Genomic DNA, 22,038 nt, shown 5'->3' with positions numbered 1-22,038 from the left:
GGAGGCTTTTGTAGACCTAGCATTTTCTAGACGTGGGATAAAATTATGAAAGCCTGGGATGACGAGTCTGGCGCCTGGTGAAGCGATGCATTATCTCAGGGATTTGTTTCTCCAGATAGCCATTTGAAGGATGTTCTCCACACTTGCACGCATCTCCCTACCCACCCCCAAGACGGCCGCTACGAGCGTTAGCTAGGCGCTTCCCGCACCCCGCCCCCTTTCCCGCGCCGCCGCGACCGTCACATGGCTTTGGCGCTTCCGCGTGACATCATCAAGTACGGGCGAAAGTCCTTTCGAGGTCGGCTTCCGGGGGAAGGTGCCTGCCTCACCCAAGATGGCAGCGCTCAGGTGTCTCTGACCAGGGGGACGTGACTGCCGCCCGCTGCTGTCGCGGTCCCGGCTCCTCATGGCGCTGAGGAGCCGGAGCTGTGTTCTCCTCGGGACCGCGGCCGGGCGGCTGCAGACACGCGCGGCAGGTAAGGTCAGCCCCGGTGCTGGGCGAGGCGGGATGCCCCGGTGAGGCTGCCTCTCCGCGCGCAGGCTCCGGTTCCTGCCGTGCTCCCGGCCTGCGCCCGTAGCGCCCGTTGGGGCTGTTATGGGTCGGGGTGGGGGCTGGCCAGAGGGTCGGGGGTTGGTGGTAAGGGAAAGACCCTGGCTGTCACCCTGGTGAGGGCTTCCTGCTGCCTTTCTGTATCGAAGAGTTGTGTAGCAGGGATACTTTGACAGCCCGACGCAGCAGCTTAACAGCAGATTCGTGTTCATGCAAATTAGTGCCAGGTAAGCCGGGTGGGGTGTAGGATTTTTAATATTGTTTGTTATTTGATAGTACAGTCATTAGTTGCTTGTGCAATTCTCTCTGATTATTTTCTAAAGTTTTCATCTTAGGGATTTTCTAGTTATGCTTAAATTAATATTATAATAGTGAGTCTTGAACCACAGTTGAAATGTTATGTACTTTTTAGCTTACAATCCACCCCACGAACTGGAGAAAGAGGTTGAGCTCTGGTAACAATCTATTTGGTGTTTAAAAAAAACAAAATTAACATTGCTCTGCAACCTTACAGGCTCTTTTGTTCTATATTGTATTCATACTACTGTTTGCACTACATGTATTTTTAAATGTCAGAGTTTTTTCTGCTTTTTCTCAAGGTCTTCGTTTTGCATCAACTACAGCCAGCCTCAAAACTGAGAGTGAGGTGGACACGAGGGAAAATGAGATTGTTGCCCCTGACTTCACTAACAGGAACCCTCGGAATCTGGAGCAGCTGGCCCTGGCTAGAAAGGAGCGTGGCTGGAAGACGACTTGGCCAAAGCGAGAGTTCTGGCATAGGTGAGTTGGAAAGCCACCACTAAAAATGAAGACTCCAAAAGATTTAAAATATATCAGCAGGTATTTCTACAAAATGCACCTTTCTGAATCAGTTGTCCTCTTATTTCTGTCCTTAATTTACAGGTATCTTTCGTATTCAGAAAACAGTTGCCTATCATCACATTAAAGTTAGTGTATGTGTTTGCTATCTTTCTAACTACTGTTAAGGTAGCAGGCATTACGGAACTACTGTTTAACTTACAATTTTCCTAGTTCTATGCCTGTTCTGACCATGTATTATTGTTTTATTTGAGGCACAAAAATAGCTTGTTTTTTAGAAAACAATGATCACTTGTTCTCTGGAAAATAAGTTCCTTTTAAGTTGGCCAATCAAAATCATTATTTATTCTTGAGAGGAGAATCCCATCCAGTTTGTTCATATCTGAAAATCTGATTTTGTCTGAAAGAGCAATAGAAAACAGTTACTAGTAATAATCTGTGGTTACATATTATGGCTTGGCAGTACTGCTTAAGCACTTACTGCTCCTGACAATGTTACGTGCTGTGTAAGCTGAAGTATTTAAGAGACTCTATAACAAACTTAAAGTTATTTTTCAGCTGGAGCAGTTCCCTGATCTAGTTTACAAGCACCTGTACCAGTACAGTGCAAGGTTTGGAATGACTGCTGATTTGGGACAACGTAGGACTGTGCACCTGAGTAATTGCTGAAAAGTTGCTTTTGGAATTTCACTCTGTTGAACTACTAAAGTGTTACAATATGAGAGCTGTGGCTTTAAAACATCATCCATAGCAGTCTATTTAGACTTTATACAGGCAGAAAAAAATTGTCACCTTTTCTTAATGTGACAGCACTGAATAAAAATGTGTTATCTTTTTCACTAGCCATAATTTAAAAGCTTTAAATGTTTCAGAAGTTTTAATCAGAACTCTGGTTACCTGTCTAGACTGCTGTTACTTGCCTGCCTGCCCTCCGCTGTATTCTCAGTAGCTGTTCAACCTGTCGTAAGTGTGCACCAAAGCCTGAGTCAAAAATTCACACCTGAAATAGCTTCAAGTCCTGTTTTATGTCCTAATAAAAGGAAACAAAACCCCAGATAATAAAAGATAATAAAATACAAAAATTCATTATTATTGTTATTATTACAGTTGTTTCAGTGCATTCAGTTCTGTTTCATAAGGTGAGTCACATATAACCTGTACTTAAGCACTTAATGGTTTTCTCTCTTCAGATCTGGAAAACACCTCCTATCCCATGATATTTCTTTCCTTTATCCAGATTACGGCTTGAGCGGACACAGCATTACGTAGAAGCCTTTGTTGAGTGCTGTAATGGGGATGTTGTAGTATCTGCCTCTACCCGAGAGTGGGCCATAAAGAGACACCTGTACAGCCCTAAAGGAGTAACAGCATGCAAAAACCTTGGCCATGTAATGGCACAACGCTGTTTGGAAGCAGGAATCAATTTTGTGAACTTTAAAGCAATTATCCCCTGGGAGCATCGTTGTGACTCGGCAAGTATCTATCTCCTTAAAATTGTTTTGCTCTTTTTCCTTTTAAATGTTAAATTTGCTCTTCTTGAACATCAGTGTTATGTAGCTTGACAAATCCCTCCTTGCAACAGTCAAAAGGGTAACTGTCAAGCTGCAATTCCTATTATGTTTTAGTGAGGCTGTTAACCTCTGCCTCTCTGCATAACAGTTCCCAAATGGTATTTCTGTGCTGATTGCTTTTTTTTTTTTTTTTTTCCTTGTGTGGGATGTAGCATAACCAAGAGATATGCAGTGAAGTCACTTTTTCCAAAAACTCTTTTGAAAAGTATCAAGTTTTTAAACAGATAACTTCTAATTTTCAATTAATCTCCATTACACTCTAAATTGTACAGAAAGTGTGAGTGAGCATAAGAGCACAAAATGGTTGGCCTGGGTCAGACAATGGTCCACCTAACAGTTTCCTGCTTACATCAGTGACCAATAAGTGATACATAGGGAAGAATATATGAATAAATCTATGCATACAGCTGTCCTTCTGACCTCCATTTCCAACAACTTGCAGCTTCAGACTTCCAGATAATTATACTACCCTCCCCATCAAGAAAAAAGTTATATACCTGGGTATATCTGATGCAGGAAGGAGCTGAGGCACGGGGAAATGCATGTGACAGTCTGTTTTTAGGATATATCCCATCCAATGGTACATATTCAGGTATTCATTCATATTTCTCTCTCTCTCTCTCTCTCTCTCTTTTTTTTCCTTTTAATCTTTCAAACAAGATTCAGGAATTTGAAAAAGCTATGAAGGAGGGTGGTGTTGTTCTGTATGAGCCACGAAGAATCTATGGATAAAACGGAGACTGTCAGGAAAACTTGCCAAGGAACAACAATCACCTGTTTAGGTGTGTGTGCAGGCACGGTGAAGGTCCAGAGCTGGAGCAACTTGGAGCATGGCATCTTATAATAAAATATTTTTAAATGGACAGAAGTGTGTCTTATTCTTGATTCTAAAATTATGAACAGATTATTTTAAGGATAGAATTGTTGTCATAGTCTGACCACTGGTCACTCAGACAGCAGAATTTATTTCAGTAACTGCTGCATCAAGATACCATATAGTTGATTTAATGCTAGAAGTCTTCAATTGCTGTGATATGATGAATTATTTCTCTTTAATGTTTGTTTTTGTGTTCCTTCTAACCTGAACTCTGCAAGCAGTCTAACTCTAGCAAAATGCACTCATTAGGTGAATGCCTAGAATATAACCACATTGTGTTTAATCTACTTACTGTATAAAGAGTTAATTCTCCCAACTCATCTTTGTAGGTTTCTTGCAAATCTTTTCTAAATGTTTATAACTCCCAGGTCTAGGAGTGAAGTTGCACTATGACAGCTGCAGGGAGTAAGATGCCTCTTCCCATTTCCTTGTCTGTGCTCAAGAAATATTTTGCCCTCTTGGTCAAAGAACTATGCTGTAAGCTTGTTTGCTTGATTCATTAGCAATGCTTCCGGGCTATGTAATCCATGTAACTTTATTCCTTAAAAATGATTGTGCAACTGGTGGCATTTAACACCTGTTCAAAGAGTCCTGAGTGGTCTGTGTAACTCATGTACCAGTCTTGCCTGCTACCAAGTATTTGCAAACTTTAACAGATATGAAATAAACTAGAGAGGTGTGCCACTGAGTAGAATGTACCCTGTAAGGTGAAAGTTCGGCAAAGCTGTTAGGATTAAGTAGTTAGCATTAAGCTGATTCTTTAAAAAGCCCCACTGTTTTTTACTTAAATCATGGCCAGCTGGTACTGTACTAGAGCGTTCATAGTACTTCATAATTCAGACTGCATTAACCTTTGTGTGATCTTTATCATCTTGAAATAGTGATACCGAACAAAAAATGGATCCAGTTTTCTGTGTGAATGAAAGCTTTGAATAAGAAGTGGAATTTAAAGGCTTGAGCCTTTCACATTTTGAGTTTGAATCTGCCAGTCTGCTTTCAGTCTCCTTTTTACCTACCTGCGGGCACCTGTTGCTCCCTTACGGTGAGAAAGGTGAATTCAGGATTCCTGTGGGTTGTGCTTTCCAGCAGTGGCTTGGGCCGTTTTTATTTTGTCTTTTGTTTTTTAAGCGGTGGGAAGCCAGAAAAGGCGGGGCAGTACCGCACCTGTCGCCCGGCCGTTGGGGCGGGGCCGCGAGGCGGGAAACCCCGCCGGGGGGGGGGAGGGGGAAGGGAGGAGACCCCGCCTCGAGGCGTGGCGCGGCGCGGGGCCGAAGTCGCGCCCTGATTCGCTCCCGCGCGGCCAATGGCGGGCGGTGGCGCGGGCGGCGGGCGGCCATGGATGTGGGGGCGGCGGGGTTCGAGCGGCGCTTGCCGCGCCTGCGGGGGCTCCTCCGTCGCGCCGCTTTCCTGGGTGAGCCGCGCCCGGCCGGGCCGGGCCGGGCCGGGGCCCTGCGGGCGGCGCCGGGCCCCCGGGTAGCTCCGGGCTGGAGGCTTCCCCTGCCGCGACTCGGGTCGTCCCAGGGCGCGGGCGGCGCGTTTCCGGCGGGGAGGAAATGCGGCGTCTCTGCTGGCTGTGTCCTGGCGTTTTCTCTGATGCGTAAATGAAAGACTAAATCCGCTTTCCAGCGATAATGCGGAAGCGGAACTAATATTAAGAAATGTATTTACGCTTAGCTAATGGGAAAAAAAATCTTACAAGGGTGTAAGGCTGTTTTTCAGATTTAAAGCCATAGCCTTAGGAGAATATTAGAAGAATATAGAGATATGGAAGGAGGCTGGTTAGGTGTGAAAGCAGCTCGTGCTTGGCGGAGATGCCTGAGGGAACAGGGGAGAGAGGAGGTCTTCGTCCGTTTATCATCGCAGTTCTGACCTGGAAAGCCCAGCACTTTGCAGCTGCCTGCCTGCCTTATTTCTACCTATTTTTTCCTTTGCTGTAGCTGCTCTGATAATACTGCCACTGTCTTTCCCAGCAGAGAAGCGCTCTGGTGATGGAAAGTAGTGACAAAGGCATCAAATTCAAATGTGAACACAAAGTATGATTTTTTTTTTTTCAGTCAGATATCCCATGTTAGGAATTTGTGTCACCTCTTGTATAAGTGGAGAAAACCAGTCAGTTAGTATGAGAACAGCAAACATTGAAACATGCTGGGATTTTAAAGTGAGTACCAGAGGTGTCTGTTGGAAAGCAAGCCCTCACTGTGGTGTTGGTCTCAGCTCTCTGGTTTTTGAACTCAGTATGTTAGTTGCGAGAAGGGCGGGCATGTTTGTGTATAAGCCTATTTTCAGGCATTAGCAAATAAATTAATTTTTAAATTGTGTGGCAGGCTGCTCCTCAAAAGGATGTTTTTCTCTCTTCCATCTTGCTGAATGGATTAGGGAAGGGATGGGAAAATTTACTTCTGCACTAGCTGATCACTTTTTCTTTTGAGCTTGGTGTTGGTGGGTTTGACAAAGAGGCTACAGTGAGGAGAAATATTTCAGAGACTCATGTTCAGAGGCTGGTGAAATGAATGTTTCATATTTCAGATTTTTTTTTGTGTTCTGTCTCAACAGGGCTTGATATGGAATTTACAGGCTTACATTCAGCTTTCCCACAAAATAACAAGCCAAGGTAAAGGTGTTGCACTTGAAACATGAGAAAGAGTTGCTGTTCTAGCTTTGCGAAAACAAATCGGTGTAATTTAAAAGTTTTTATTTTTGTTTCCTTTCTCCCACCCCACACTTATTTATTTATTTATTTATTTTTTAATAGTCTGTTTGATTCCCCGGCCGAGTGGTATCTGAAGGCCAGACGGAGCGTTCAGCGCTTTACAGTTAGTCAGTTTGGTAAGTGCTGTGCCTGATGGGCAAGAGAAAACAATCTCCCTAGATCCCAGTTGGAGCCAGCCTTTTGCCAGTTGATGAGCTCTGGGGGTAGTTCTGTTCTGAATTCTCTGTTAGAGCCATTTGTTTGCTATGGTAGTTTTTTTTTTTTTTTTTTTTTAAACTGATGCTTAATCCTATCAACTCTTTAATACTGTAAGTAGTCTAAAGTCAGGTGGGCCATATGCTTTTGGCTGGTTTAAAATTGTTCCTATTTAAAGATTACAGCTACAAACACAGGGCTTTTAAAACCATGGATAGCAAGCTAGAAGGAGGTCATAGTAGCTTTTGTTCAAGGCTGTGTCATTGATATGGCATATGAGTAAGGGGACTATTGGAGATGAAGAGCTGGTATTCCTCGTATTCTTAAGATTTAAAAAAATCAACAAGAAAGGGCCTTTGGTGTGGGGCAGAAGGCTGTTGACCATTTTCATATAGAACTAGGTAAGGTCAAGAACCAGCTCCAAAACATTTTAAATATTCTTCAAAGCCTTAGGCCATGGAAGGTCTTAATGTGCTTTTTAGGGGTTATTATGTAAACAAGGACCTAAGTAGTGAAAACCATGTTTCTGTCCTCTGTTGTACCTAGTTACTTCCAAATGCTTGTGTAGTGTAGCTGGATCCACTGACCTTTGTATGTGTGGTTGGAGACTTTTGTCACTAGCTTACCTCTTCTCACTCATTGCTCAGTTTTATTTGCTGCTTAATAAAATTTGACTCCTCTTCCTGCTTAGCCCTAAAAAGTTGTTACTGCCCAGCTGTCAGGGAGCTGGGGAGTGACCTGGCAGTTGCTATTAAGATTCCAGTGTGGCATTAGTGAATGAAAAACATGCACCCCATTAGGGCATTCCCACATCCATTACCTAATTTTTACAGTACCAGTAGGCATCCAGCTCAACATTGCCATTCCAGCTCAAGTTTCTCTTTCATGTAGGACTGGCGATATTCTCAAATGAAAATTCAAACAAGTAAGTAAAACGCATCCTTTCCCCATAAGCTTGCAGTTTTCTGTTGTAACGAAGATAACGCAGTTGAGATTTTATGGAGAAGTTTCTTGGGTGGGGGGGAGGGTTATGCTGTTCCTTGTAATTGTCCTCTAGAGAGATTTTTCCTTTTGTTGTAGGTATGTGGTGCATTCATACAACTTCTTTCTCTTTCCCTCAACATTTGGAGTTATGGATGCTGAATTCACCCTCTCTGCATCTAGCATTCAGTTCCTGTCTCATTATGGCTTTGACTATAATAAGGTACATAGTCTCTACAGCTTCTCCTGTAACTACAGCAGAAGTTAGAATTAACATCCCCAAATGCTGTATTTCTGGTTTAAATATCTTCTTGCTAAGGTATGTATGTGATGACTATGTGGTCTATTATCAATAGGGAGAGCGAGCATTGGCTTCAGGGCTGCCACGGAGGCAACGACCACGTCTTTGTCAGCCTAAGACGGATTTCCCTGTCCTTAAGGAAGAAAGCCCATCTCTAGTGGTCTGAGAAGAGCAGTTGTTTAACAGACCCTGCTGGGGTACATGGACTGCCTTGCTACCCCATCATGCTAACTTTACTAGCCACTAAGATGGGGAAGTCTCAGTTTACCTCCATTTGATGTACTCCCACATTTCCCATAAAAGTCAGGCTATGCTGTCACATAACAGCACTGTTTAGCAATTTGGACAGGAAACATCACGGTATCTTGATATTTTTGAAGTATCTCATTAAAGGAAAGGTAAAAGCAGAGCAAAAAAGAGTCTGATTAGAGCTGACAAAAATCGTCTTCCTTCCTCCAAATACAAATACATCTTCCTTTATGTAAAAATACATCTTGGGTTACTTGCAGGCTTTGAACACCTCTGACGGGGGGGCAGGGAGGGTTCTTCTGAAGAGAGTGTGTTGAGAATGAGGAACATCAGCATCTCCCAAATACATGCCAATTTTAGACATGCCTAACCAGCTTTTCTGTAATTTGATGCAAGAAAGTCCAGGGGAGAATAACCAACTTGGGACTTTTTCCCCTTCAGTTCCTGAAAGATGGAATCCCATACATGAATGAGTTACAGGAGAAGAGCCTTAGCCAGCATCTTTTGGCAGGTAGCTGGAAAGTCTGCAGGTGAGCATTCCCCAGAGAGTTGCCTCCTATGCTGACTCTGTTGGCAGCTCACCTTCATTCAGGTCATATTTTGTAGAAATACTAAAACTTGTTGATCTGATTGCCTTGCTGTCAGCTGTTCAGCATGCAGTGGTCTCTCCAGAGAAGGGCTAAGATCACAGGATACAATGTGAAAAACTGGGTGAATGTTTGCGAAATGATGCTTTTGCATTCCCACATTGAGAGCAAGGCATGAGGCTCCCTCTGTAAAGAGCTTTTTCTCTCTCTCTCTCTCTCTCTCTCTCTCTGATCATGCTTCAGTGTCCTGGACAGGGACAAGATGAAGAAGGCTATTGATGAAGTGACATGCTGGATAGCAGCAGCAGAGGAAGAGGAGACTATGATTCTGCAGGATCTGAGTGGTATGAAACAACATGCTTCCATTAGGCATCTGTGGGCCCTGAGCGCCTTCATCACTTTTCCTGAATGTCTAGGGGTGGCTACTGTCCTTTGCCTGTTCTGGTAAACTGGTCTATTTAGTGTGAAAACAGCTGTTCCCATCTTGTCTTTACAGCTGATGGCCCCGTCTATATCTCTGTTCCAGTCAGGCATTCATCTCTGGGGTCTGCTCTTCTGCTTTCTTGGGGCAGTTGATCTTCCTGTAAAGGAAGTAGATGACTGGGTGCCTGGAGGAGGGGAGCTTGCTTTGTGCTAACCTGCTTCAATTTCATGCTTCTTCGGAGCAGCAACTGGAGAATTTGTAGTTTCCCTGAGTCTGGAGGACTTTAGACTTCTGAATCCTGGGTGGTCTATTTCTTGTTTGTTTCCTTCCCCTTACAGAAGTGAAAAGTGACTCTCCATCCAGAGTTAGTTCTCCCTTATGTGCAGCAGCAAGAAGCCCCATGGACCTCAGGAGGAAATAATGCCCATGGGGATAAACAAGCCACTCACAGGCTGTGTTAGCTTTTGGGAGCAAGAAAGCAGAACTGAGGAATTTCTGTGTTGTTTTGAGGGTGTTGCAGGGCAGGGAATTGTAGCAAGAATACTTAGTAGGTTTGCACATAGAAACCAAATCTTTAACCTCTGCGTCAAGGTATGAAATAGAGACAAGGTTAGGAAGAACTGAAAATATTTAGGCTTTTCTACAGTGTGTGAAATGGAAGGGGGTGGGGAAGTATGCTCAGTTTATTTTAATCTATCAGTTGTAATAGATGCAACACTGATGTGTCAATATGGTCTGGTAACAATGGGCACCTGTGACAGAAAGGGTATCTATTTAAGTAAGCAGTGAGACTGATTAAGGTGTTTCTTTGCATGTTGCAGTCTGCTCAGAGGAGGACTGATATTAGTTTCTTATCAGCTGTGGGGGGGCAGTGCATTGGTACCTGTCATCTGTGCTTGGCTTCTGGATGACTCTGAGACATTTCACAGACACAGCCAGAGTTTTTCAGAGTGCTCACAATAGTCTTCCTCCCTCTCTTTTTCAGTTTGTCTTTTTCTTTCTTCTGTGTCCTCACCAAAGCTTACTCGCTTGAAATTCTCACTGTGATGTTTTTCCCTTATTGCCATATGTATGAGAATTTACCAAGATCATATATTCAGAAATATTTTCTGTGCGCTGACTGAGAAACATCCGTTCAGTCTTTGTATCTAAAAAAATGATTTTCTGAACAGGCTTCTCTGCACCTCTGAAGTTTTTGTTCCTCCTTTCTTGTCTCAGGCATTCAGATGTTTGAAGTTCAACTGGTTCTGAGGCGGGCTCTAAAAAATGTTTGGACACAGCCTCTTGGAGACAATGAGGTGAGCTGAAAACTAGGACCTTTGGAAATAGGTTTTCTATCTAGATAGATATGGCTGGCATTCCTGCAGTCTGAAATATGTTGCTTGTCCTTTTAAGGATAAGGGTCCAGGAGGAGGAGAAGAGAAGATAAAGGAATGTTCTGGGAAGTGTTGATTCTGGATCCCTTTTCTTGGGATCTCACAAAGTTGAGTAACTTTGGTTTCTGTTTCTCCTGTAGCCACAAAATGTCTTGAAGTGAAAACACTTATTTTTAGGGCATTTCTGGAAGGACTTCCTAAGTCTCCAGACTTTGTTGGATCTCTCCTTCAGAATCTACCTACAGAAGACTGTATTTTTTAGCCTTTTTTTTAGTGTTTTTTCATTGACTTTTGAGTTTTGCTTTGAAAACTTTCACTCTCTGTTGTATGACTTGTTTTTAGTGGGATATGCCACCTTTCATCTTTAGATTGCTATTTTAAATGTGGTGCATTTTTTTTTTTTCTGAATTAAACCTATGGCTGTGGACTTCTCAAAACATGTCATGAATAAGATACCAGTCTGTTGCTTAGAATTAATTACAGAAATCTTTTTTGCATCAGTACTGTTTTGGCCTGATAAGCAGTGGCAACAGAGTGGAAGGATTTACCCAGCCTTCTCACTTGAAACACAGCCTTTGAGGATTCAGTTTGTGTGATTCCTCTTTGTTTCTCTTATTTCAGTGCCATGGATTTGTTATCATAATAGCATAGAGTTAAACTGGATTATGTCCATTTGTGTTCCAAGACATCTATGGTAGCAACCATCCTCTAAAGAAGAGACACATTAGCAATATACCCTTAGAGCAGATTTTGGAGCACTGATGTTCAGGGAAGAAAAGTGAGGCAATCCTGAAGTCCCAGGGGATGCACTGTTTTTCCATCCTTGACAGGCTAGAAACTGAACTTGTGTCCTCAGCATTACTGAACCCCAGTAAGCAAGATACATGCTACTAGTAGGGGAGGCTGAGAGACTCGGTAACTGTTCTTTTCAGGTGATAGTGAAAAAAGTGAGTCCGCAGCATCGTTGGCTTCTGGAGAACTCTTCTCACGACTCCTGCCAGAAAGAGCTCATTCTTATGTCTGCCCGGGGCTTCACCAACCTCTTCCAGGCACTTGTTAAGGCCAAGAAGGTAAAATGCCTCTTTTCAGTTCTCATGTCTCTTACTTTTTCCTTTTTTTTTTCATTTTGTTTTTTTGTTGTTACACTGAAGGCAGGGGGGTTATAAAAGATAAGTGCTCTGTATTGAGTGACTTGACTCATTCAGTGTGTGAATGGCTGTGCACTGGCTTCATCACCTCCTTTTCAGTTGACGATAAAACCAAGCTGAATTCTTAGATTGCAGTCATGGTCAGAAAAAAAGGCTGTTAAACATAACATCATCTTGCTGATCAGGTCCTACTCCCAAAGCATGCTCAGAATTATTCATCCAACAGTATGTTTTCCAGCGTTGCACCTTTGTTACTCCTGCAGACCAAGCAAGACCAAGGGAGAGGGAGCCAGAACCCATTCTGAAAAATGTTTCTTAAATGACTTTAGAAAATGTAGGTGTTTGCAATGTTGAAAATCATTGTATTACACCGCATGAGCCACCATCTGAGAGCTGAGCAAATTATGCTTTGCAATAATTGGCAGACAGGCTTATTGGACCACCCAAACCATTAGTCTGATTATATGTGGCAATTCTTATGTTCTGTATGCAGATTATTGAATGAATTTAAGTTTTGGAAGTCTTTATAGTTGCTGGGCAGTCAAAGGCTCGCTCTCTCTCCTTGTGAGTGAGCCTATAAATCTGATCACTGGAAGACTTTACCTGGGTTCAGCTGAACAGACAGACCACACCCGTGGCTCCTTAGGTCCACTCAAAACAGAATGCTGCTGAAAAATACCCTCTTTGGAGAGACAAGTCCGACTTCTTGAAAGCACTAGCCCTACTGTGACTCTTGCCGCCTGAACGACTGTTGAGTGAGTATGTGTGGATGCTGCCCAGGGAATGAAAGGATTGCAGCTGTTGAACTGGTTTGAAGTTTGTTCTCTCTGAGCTGTTCTGCAAAGGTGTGCTCCAATGGGCTGTTCTGTTTATATTCTTCCTGTAGCCCCTGGTGGGACACAACATGCTCATGGACCTTTTGCATCTTCATGACAAGTTCTACAAGCCCCTTCCAGGTAATGCTGTACCTAGCCGCTATCCCCAGTGGTGGTCTGCTAGACTGCTGCCTTTGCAGTAGGGATGGAAGAGTCAGCACAGTGGTCATTCACCACCCCAGCCACCTGCAAGGTTTGGCAAGTAGTGGTGCTACTCAGCTACCTCTTCTGATCTCTTACTGCTGGAGCAGTGCCTCATTCCTTTGACTGCCCCTCCCCTTCTTATTCATATGAAATATCATTGGCTTTTCCTCAGTTTCATGATGTCTTTCTCCACATGTGTTTTGCTTTCTTATTTCTCTGTCAGAAAGCTATGAGGAGTTTAAAAGGAATATTCACAGCCTGTTTCCTGTTCTCATAGACACCAAGACTGTAACAAAATCTATCTGGAAGGTGAGATGCAAAGGTCTTTTTTGTTTGGAGTTGGTTACATAGTTGTGACCGGTTCTCAGTGTTGCCATTAGACATCCTGATTTCAGATCTCATTTAACGAATTAGCAATAACAGAAAATGAGCTCACTCACCGCAAGGACTGTCTCAGTTGATTTTCTAAAACGTTATTCTTTTACAGAAATACCCACTTCCTCGAGTATCTAATCTTTTGGAGGTGTATGAGGCTTTGTGCAGGTAAGTGCAGAGCTACAAGAGGCTGAATAATCCCTTTGTTTTCTTGGGTAAGATATTTCCAAATCAGTCATTTCATATATTCCTACTTTCCTTCCTTCCAAATGTTATTCATTTTTTTATTCTTGTTTTTCTAAATTCAACAGCACAAACTTGCTAATCATTCTTATAAATTAATTATGAAGTAAATTATTTTTTCTAAAAGCCACTTCTCATATCACATCATTAGGGGTCTAGAGTTTATAAAATATATTCTGGTCTGTATTCTATAATAGAAATGTGTCAGGTTGGTTATGTATTGAATGTCATTGTAGAGAGATCTGGATTCCAGAGTACCAAGCAGGGCCTGGGAGTTTCATTAATGGGTTTCCATCCTGATTTCATTGGTCTCAAGTTTGGCTTGTAGATAGCTCTACTTCAGAGTATGTTGCTTATGGCCTGTTATGAAATGAGTAGGTATTCTCCCTCAAGTTCTCAGTGAAAATACATCCTAATTTCATATGTCAGCTCCTTGGAAAGAACTGCTCATAGTACTGAGCCCAATGTAGTAACTAAATACAAGTCAAATGGAGCACATCAGTAAATATGTTTTCTCAGGAGCTTAGACATGATGAGGTAGAAGATTCTTCTTTTTTTTAGAGTTGTTCTGTGGATATAAAGTCAGTGCTTATAAAAACAGTGCTGGGATTCTGGTTTTTTTTGTTTTTGTTTAGTTGGTTGGTTTAGCAACTTCAGACTGAAGATGCTTGGGGTTTTTGTTCTGCTTTGTTCTTTCTTTTATTTCAGTCATTCCATGGTACCTATTTATTATTCTATCCTCCAGAGCCCCCCATTCAAATAGTGTTCAAATGGAGCCATCTAGTCAACCCCTTTTCCTGGCATTGTCCACTGTATTGATTTTTAGGTTAATTCACATTTTTGTAGGAAATTAGAACAGATTTGCTGCTTAATAGATTTGACTGGGGGGAAGAAACTTGAGGTAGTGTGTAGGAGTTAGTTTTCAGGAAGGAAACTACTAGCTAATATTCAGCTAAGTGTTGTACCTTTTTTGTAGAATACTACCAAAATTCCTTTAAAAAAGTTTTAAATAGCTTTTTCTAAAAATGAAATCACAGACAGCAGGAAAGGGTGGCACATAACTTGTCTTCTCTCTGACATACTAAGGAAAGAGAAAAATTTGACACATCTGCTTGTTTTCGGCAGCAACCTAAATCCCACAGATCCAACATGCCCAGTGATTGTTCTTGCAAGTGACTGCTCAAGATATGGTACGTTCCTTAGGCATGTCTTCAAAGACAGGTACCTAAAAGGGTTTTATTTTACTCTGTGGATATCCACATTCAAAGCATGAGTGAATGTCAGGCTTGTGGTAAATTTGCACAAAGCTTCTGATGTGCATCTTTGTCCAGGCCTAAATCCTGCCCTTCCACAATGTTGTGTGCTGTGCATATCCCCAGCAGCCACCAAGCATACTGCAAAGCAGGATGCAGAGGTCTGCATTATGCTGCTAGCAGAAATGACATTTGTGCACAGTTGGGCTGAATTTAGCCGACCTTGGTGCTGTCAACAGCCCTTGGAAGGTGCAAAGCCAGGTAGGAAGTGGTGGTCTCAGAAAGGAAAGTAATGGGAGCAAATAGGAGGCAGGTCCCAGAAAGCAGCAGGAGCTCTGTGGCTCGCATGAAGGGTTAGTGGTGTTTGTGCAGGAGGACGCTTTCAGTGCTTTTTATGATGCTTGCTGCCCAGACAGATGTTTCTTGTCTTCTCCAGGCTGCATGGTATCATGCAGTACAGAGCCTCCTGCATACACTTTGAAATCGTTCCTATACCATCGGTAACATACAACTCTGTTCTAGATTTTCATAAAAGATAATTTTATTCTTTATCTGCATCTTACTAAGCTTTTCAGCCGCTTGTGTAACTGCTGCTTTTTTGTTGACATCACTTTAAAATTTGTGGTGGAAGCATAGACCTCTTATGGGGTATGAAGATTTAAAAGGGAGGAGGGGAACAGAGCTGAGGGAGGGGGGGAAAAAGACAAAATAAAACAGTAGATCTTAAGATTGTAAGGATTCTGTGACTGAGCAGTTTGCACAGTGTGTGAAAGGTCTTTACTCCTTTTTGATTTTGTTGGATACTTACAGCTGAGAAGAAGTCTCCTCATGAGGCAGGCTATGATGCATTTCTCTGTGGCTCAGGTAAAATGCTTCTAAGCACTTCTCAAAAGTTTGTGTTGGAACTCAGCCATTCCTTTCCTGCTCTGTAACTTTATTGACTTGATGGTAAGTAATATTTGTTTATATACAGTCTGTTCTTAGCAACTTATCTGCACTTCAGTGAGTTTTTGCTTTTTGTTTTCATTTGTTATGTCTTTATGACTTTGTTCTGATGCCACTTCATTGTTCCTCCTTCTAGTTCTTCTGAAAGTAGCTCACTTGCTACTGTGCAGATCGACAGGGTGAGTGATGTTTAAATGCTTATTTTTCAAAAACTTCATTACATGGATGGATCTTATGAGAATCAGCTGTCAGTTTGCTTTGGATAACTTTTTGTTTTGCAGTCTGGCTTTGCTTTGGAATAGGAGAAAGTGTTATTGAAAATGTCACTGTTCTAATTAGATTGTGATTTTTATAAATCTGAACGTAGCAGCTTTATGTCAAAGCTGACATTTTCAAAATGAAATCAAGGGCCATGAGATGGCTTAGAGGTTGGGAAATGACATCGTGAATCCTATTTATCCTTGAACAAGCTCTCTGAAATTCAGTTCACGTGGGTAAGGTTCAAATCATTTTCCATTCATTTCCATTTTTGAGATCTGTATGATGATCAGTGACTTCAGTAAAGTTCCTGGCAGACAACTGTTCAGATTCCTTCCCTTTGCTTGTAACTTTTTGACTTCTGTAGAGGATACCAGTACTTGTAATACCTGTTCTATACCCAGGGGGGCTGCTGATGTCAGGAGCTCTGTGCTGCAGAGGTACTGTGTAACAGTGCAGCTCTGGAGAAGCAAAACATTGTTCCATTTTGTTTTCTTGCTTAGCGTTGCAGCAGAGGCTGATCCTTCTTTCTCTGAGTATCTCGGCGCATTAGTCAAGTATCTGAACAAGGTGCATTTCATCCGAGGTGGCGTTTCAAGCATTGTGCGTATAATTGCAGCTCTGTACCAGTTTGTGGGGTGTGTGGGTCACTAGCCTAGATGATGGCTTTGTTAGAGGAGGAAAAAATCCACTAGTGCCTAGGCCTACCTTGGCAGAAGTTTTCTCCATACAAATGGCACAAAAGACCTTTTGAAACAGCAAATTAACTGAATTTTGCCTTATGAACTTTATTGTCACCCTGAAAGATGGCATCAGCCAGCTTATGCTGCCCTAATTCTCTCTGCTCTGTAAGACAGCTTGATGTTGTTCTGGTTGTTTCACCATGGTAATCATGACAGTTTTGCTTTTGTGATTCATGTTTAGAAAAATCCTGAGACAAAAGAAAAATAGCCTTGCACAACAGCTGTGTTTCACAGCCTGGCTTATGTATGCATGCAATGTGTTGCATGTTTTCGAATTATGTTAGCAGTGTTTCTATATTTCCAAACTCAGATATTTCTCAAAATTCTGTATTTTCCAGAATTTTTCTGGAGTAGATGCTCCTTGCCGACGTTCCCCTCTCTTGGTTGTCTGCGTCCAAGGTTGGCGAGGGCTGAATGAAAGGCATATTTACCAAGAGTTAAAAGCTCTTTGTCGGTTTGATGTTAAACGTCTTTCAGAGAACCAGTTCATTTTGCTCTCCAGTAAATTTAAGCAGTAAGTGACAAATCTTCGCTCCAAGCCTCCCTCTCACCCTCTCTTTTCTCTGGCAACTCTTAGGAGAGGAATCTCTTTGTCTGACTTGTGAGAGGCTATAAGCAGCCTGCAAGTCATGGCTAATGACAGCTGCTCTTGTTACAGTGCCAGGCTTGCTCTGCGAGATTATAAAGATCACCCTAATCTGCAGATTTCTCTCTATCGCCACTGGAGGCACTCTCCACACGTGAACTGCCTGTTGCAGTAAGTTACAGCAATGACACGAATGGTGAGGGGAAAGCACTTTCTCCCGAGTACCAGAGCCCAGGCACAGAAGCAGCCTGCTGCTCTTCTGCAGTGTCCTTCTGGAGGACAAGGGATTCGGGAGCAGGTTTGCATGCTAACCTAGGGTGGGTACTCCTGAGCTTTCACCTCTGGACAATGGGGCTTTAATCTTGATCTTGATTACCAGGGAAATGTTTCCTCATGAATATCACAAAACTATGTGCTATCATCGTAGACAGAGGGTTAACTTAATGAGGTGTAGTGCTAGCTCTAATAAGCTTGAGGAGAGGGAGGCAAGTCTCCAAGTGTGGGGTGAATGAGTTTTTTAAAAAGCCAAGTTGAAAGCTCGGTAGCAGGAGAGAATTGCAGATTCAAAGTGCACATTCAAAGTCGATGAGGCAGTGATAGTGATGCTGGTGAAGGGTGAATTGCTCACATGACACAATTTGGAGAAGAATCCCAGTTCTTAATAAGTACAAAATTAATTCCTAAATTTAAGTAGTCTAACTGTATTTTATCATTTTTGCCCTTTAGAGTCTCCAGTATTGTGGCACTGTGGTCTCTCTTGGCCTTCATACTTGGAGGAGCTCCTTGCCATTCAGTGTAAAGAATTGTTTTAGGGATGAGAACTGAGGAACACTGATCTTATTTTCTGTCTGTTTATCTATGTTTTGTTTTGTTTTTTCTTGCACAATAAAGTATGAGCACTAATAGTATTTCAATTGCCTTCTTGCAAACCTGTTTCTAACGAGGATGCTGTGGTTTCCAATTAGTGTTATTCTGTTAATCTGCTAAAAGCATAGTCCCCTCCTGAAGAGGAGGAGATGGTATTTTGGATGACTCATTTATTTTGATCTTCTATTGGGTCTTCACAGCAATTCTTAATGCCAATTTGTTTCCAATGCTTGTGCTGCTTTGTAAAACACGTTTTTGTTAAAGTTCTGGAAATTATGAAATGAAAGAAACTATTTTTAGCTTCAGTTGTAAAGCAGGGGAAATATCACTGTTGACCAAATAGAAATGGGTAGAGTTGATTGAGAAACCACTCTTGAGGCTCATGAAAAATTCTGGGGAATAGTAAATACTTTGCAGTGCTGTGAGTGTTGTACATTTCAGTGGTGGTGCAGCTGAAGATAAACACAGATAAGTGGCATGTATTTGCTTCCAATTTGTAGAACATACACAAGTCAGGTGAATTGGCACACATCTCTGCCTCTAGTGCACAGCATTTGAGCACTCTTCTATCCAAAAATATCACGAGACATTTGCTTTGCTGATCTGTTTCTCTGATACAAATGGGGTATTTGTCAGTCCAGGGACTCCTGTCTTCTCCTGAAATTTCTTCTATGAATTTCCTTGTCTCAGAAAAACCTGCCAATCTGTGATTTCCAAATAGTGGTCCCTAGATTTCATCAGTCAGCACCTACCTGAATGGGACCCACAGTCATGTAATATGTAGAATCTGCCTTTAATTGACTCTAAAATGGAAGCTGCTGTAAAGAACCTTTAAGCAGCAACACAGTATTGCAGTGGGTGTAAGGGTCAAATGCTTTCTGCTGCTAACAGTTAGCTGCTTTGCTGCTCTTAAGGAGAAAAGGGCAATGTATCTTCAGATGTGGTTCTCAAGTTCTGCACAGTTTGTGGTTTACAGCTCTTATTTCATAAGCTAGCTCTTAGCCAGACAAGTAACTGACTTCTGGCTCTTTTTTTTTTGTGTGTGTGTGTAACCCCTTAAGTACTGAGGTTCTCTGTGGCAGTGTTCCTCTAAAATACCAGTGTAAGTATCTCCCTGTTTATTATTTCTGTTATGTTTTTCTGTCTCTTTAGCATCACTACAAACCCCATTGTGTGGAGAACACAGGCTCTGTGTGTTTGTGTGGATTTGTGAAAAGTTTTCACTGGCATTTACGTGGAGCTGCCTTGAAGAGGCTGTTATGCTTGATAACTAATCCCTAAATCCATTCCCACATGTAATAAATTCTAGCCAGCATAGAATATTTGTAAAGCTGAGCATCGCCTGATGTTTTGTTTCCTAGATAACAAAATGCATTCAGGTCAGCACTGCGTACTTCCTGCAGCAAGTACTGCTCCTCTCTGCGAGGAAGACAGGACTGGTGCGAAGCACAAGAAGCAAGTGCTCTAGCCACTGGGCACTAAACGGTGCTTGACTAATCAGTGCTGTGGATTTCCCAGCAACAAAGGCTGGCGGGGGGGTGGGGGGGGGAATTTGGTGTTCTGACCCAAGTTGTAAGCAATTGCTACAAAGTGAGAAAAGGTAGGTGTACAGTGCAGCAAAGAGTAGAGCGTGCAAGAAAATAGACTGAAGGGACAGCTGAATGTGAAAGCAAAGGAATGACAGAGATCTGCCTTCATGAGAGAATACCAGATGATTCAAATTAAGAAAGATATGGTGGAGAGAGAGGTTTACCTTCATAGGATGCATCCCATCTCTTTAAAACAAAAGTAAGTATTGCTGTTAGGTGGCTTTCCTGTAAATGGTAGAGCAAACCTTAATAAAACCATGGCAACGTTATTTGGCTGGCCCTTATTGACACCAGGGTTAGTGACATGAAACTAGTTTATAAAATAGCACCTAGGTTAGAAGCTAATTTCTTTTAGAGTAGCAGAATATAATTATTGTTCTGCCTGCAGGAACACTTCTCAGTCATTCCATTTCTGTCTAAGGCTTTTGATCATGAGTTTATTCTACCATTTAAAATGAGTTGGGCCTAGCTGCATTAATCAGGCAACACTTAAAATTAAGAAAAGTAGAGTTCGAATTACACCACAAGTTGATGAAATTACTTGTTCAGAGGTGTTTGCTCCAGATCCCTTACCTGTGAATTAAGAATAGTTATTCTTTCTTTCTCTTAATGAGGTCCTACAGTGAAAAAGATGGTGTACATATATCTAGGAAAAACTCATTGTTTTTATCTGATGGTTTTCTAATGCTAAAATGTGGTATTTGTTGCCACTGGCATTCTAGTGACGAAGCAAAAGACTGAATGCATGTGAAGAGTGAATCAATTACTTGTGGTTGTGTCCCCTTCGTAGGCAATGAAGAAGTTTGCATGCTGACAAATGAGGTTTGTGTGTGGTGACTCAGCAGGTTTATGTTACTGCTGACATTGTGCGTTGTTTTTCCCTCGAAGGAATTAAAATGAGGGAAGACTTCAAAATTGAACTTCAAAATTGCCTTGCTCCCTGCACTTAAGATGAATAAAAACTTAAATGTGTGTTATTGCTGGCATCATGTAGCAAGGGCAGCTAAAGAGCATAATAGAGGGGAACAGCAAAATCTGAAGGGCCACTGCCAATTGCAATGTTTGGAGCGGATTGTTACTGCATTTTAAGAAAGAGGCTGCTTTGAGTCACAGTGACTGTTACAGGTGCTCTAATGAGTAATTATTTTTAAAATTTTCCTATGAAAATATTCTTCCGGAGATATGAGTTGAGAAACATCATACCCTTGTTCTCTGGGGCACTAATTCGGCTAACTACTTTAAATTTTGGGAGAGGCAACCACGATTGCATCTAACCTTTAGGATCTAGGGATCATAAAGATATAGAGGCTGTTACATTTGAGAAGCACAGTAAGGGAGTGTTAAGGGAGCATGGCCTTTGATTTAAGGAAATATAAATTGATTGTCCTATCTTTAAATTTTGCTCCCTTTCCCCCATTTTCTTTTCCAAGTGGCACACGGACAAATGATGAATTAGTTCCCTCAGTAGTATTCTCTCCCCTGGTTGACCCCTTAAAGAAACATGCTTCACTGTGGGATAAAGCAGATATCCTTTCACCCCTTTTGGGAAACGTTCCATGGGTCAGACTGTACCTTTTCCCTTTAAGGGAGAAACATACCTCATGTAGTGAAATAGTGTAGTCAGTCAAGAGATCTGGCTTTCCTGCATCAGAGCTGGGAGAATTTAGATTAAAAATAAAAATAGCTTTTGATCTGCTAGATATGCCTACTATAAATCAGTTAAGCTTACATCCAGAATAAATACACAAAGAATAAATAAGAGCAGGTTGAATATATTGTGATCTCCCTCCTAGGGGACAATTTTCAGGAAAAAAGTTGCCTGTTCATAATAACCTAGGGTCACTCACTGCTCAGAGCCTTTTAAAGACATCAGTCGGATATACTAGCAGTCAATTCCCATAAAATCAGTTAGCTGGGGGCTAGTCTAACAAATTAGAGCAAACTTTCAGCTGTGGGAACGGATTCACAAGAGATGAAAAGTTTCTCTGAGCAGCTGTAGATGAAGATAAGATCTCCCTGAATGTGCTTGTGTAGCCATTCTGACCTCAGCTGCTGCTTTTTGCTCCAGATTAGGGAACTGTTATTTGTTGAAGCTGGAAGTGTCACAAGTGGTTCCGGTTCTGTGTGTCCCTACATGTCTTCTGCAAGGATTCTTTTGAAGGCAAGTCATGGTGGTGCACACCTGCCTTGTAACTCTGGCTCTGAAGAGGTGAATGTCAAAGTTGCTGCATGGTTCTGAGGACTGGCAGATGAAAATCAAACCTGTCACCTTAAGACAGTAATAAAACCATAACAAAGTCCTTAAGAGCAGTTACACCACACCTGGTTGTCAGCTCTGAGACAGTTAGAAAGTTGCATTTTAGCTTGTAAGG

At 42.0% G+C, this 22,038-nt stretch overlaps 2 protein-coding genes across 7 annotated transcripts; both read left to right on the top strand.

Annotated features, from left to right (window-relative positions):
• Positions 1-284: 284 nt before the first annotated feature.
• Positions 285-3,808, top strand: MRPL18 (mitochondrial ribosomal protein L18). Its single transcript, XM_067293524.1, has 4 exons — positions 285-476; positions 1,150-1,330; positions 2,607-2,841; positions 3,601-3,808. Exons 1-4 carry the CDS (start codon positions 407-409, stop codon positions 3,670-3,672), a joined length of 558 nt encoding a protein of 185 aa, XP_067149625.1. The 5' UTR covers positions 285-406; the 3' UTR covers positions 3,673-3,808.
• Positions 3,809-5,149: 1,341 nt separating this feature from the next.
• PNLDC1 (PARN like ribonuclease domain containing exonuclease 1) lies at positions 5,150-18,118 on the top strand. Of its 6 annotated transcripts, none has more exons than XM_067293518.1 (19): positions 5,150-5,228; positions 6,371-6,428; positions 6,570-6,643; positions 7,614-7,647; positions 7,803-7,926; positions 8,695-8,783; positions 9,084-9,184; positions 10,483-10,562; positions 11,573-11,710; positions 12,675-12,744; positions 13,031-13,116; positions 13,295-13,350; positions 14,551-14,615; positions 15,489-15,542; positions 15,760-15,802; positions 16,385-16,484; positions 16,963-17,138; positions 17,283-17,381; positions 17,937-18,118. In XM_067293518.1, exons 1-19 carry the CDS (start codon positions 5,153-5,155, stop codon positions 18,007-18,009), a joined length of 1,596 nt encoding a protein of 531 aa, XP_067149619.1. In that variant the 5' UTR covers positions 5,150-5,152; the 3' UTR covers positions 18,010-18,118. The 6 variants fall into 6 exon arrangements, with proteins under 6 accessions (XP_067149619.1, XP_067149621.1, XP_013800931.1 ...); XM_013945477.2 differs by lacking the exon at positions 5,150-5,228 and adding an exon at positions 5,330-5,414; XM_067293519.1 differs by lacking the exon at positions 5,150-5,228 and adding an exon at positions 5,956-5,975.
• The last annotated feature ends 3,920 nt before the right edge of the window (positions 18,119-22,038 follow it).

This window comes from Apteryx mantelli, chromosome 3 (assembly GCF_036417845.1).
Source record: "Apteryx mantelli isolate bAptMan1 chromosome 3, bAptMan1.hap1, whole genome shotgun sequence".
NCBI lineage: Eukaryota > Metazoa > Chordata > Aves > Apterygiformes > Apterygidae > Apteryx > Apteryx mantelli.
This window is presented reverse-complemented; position numbering and strand designations above follow the sequence as displayed.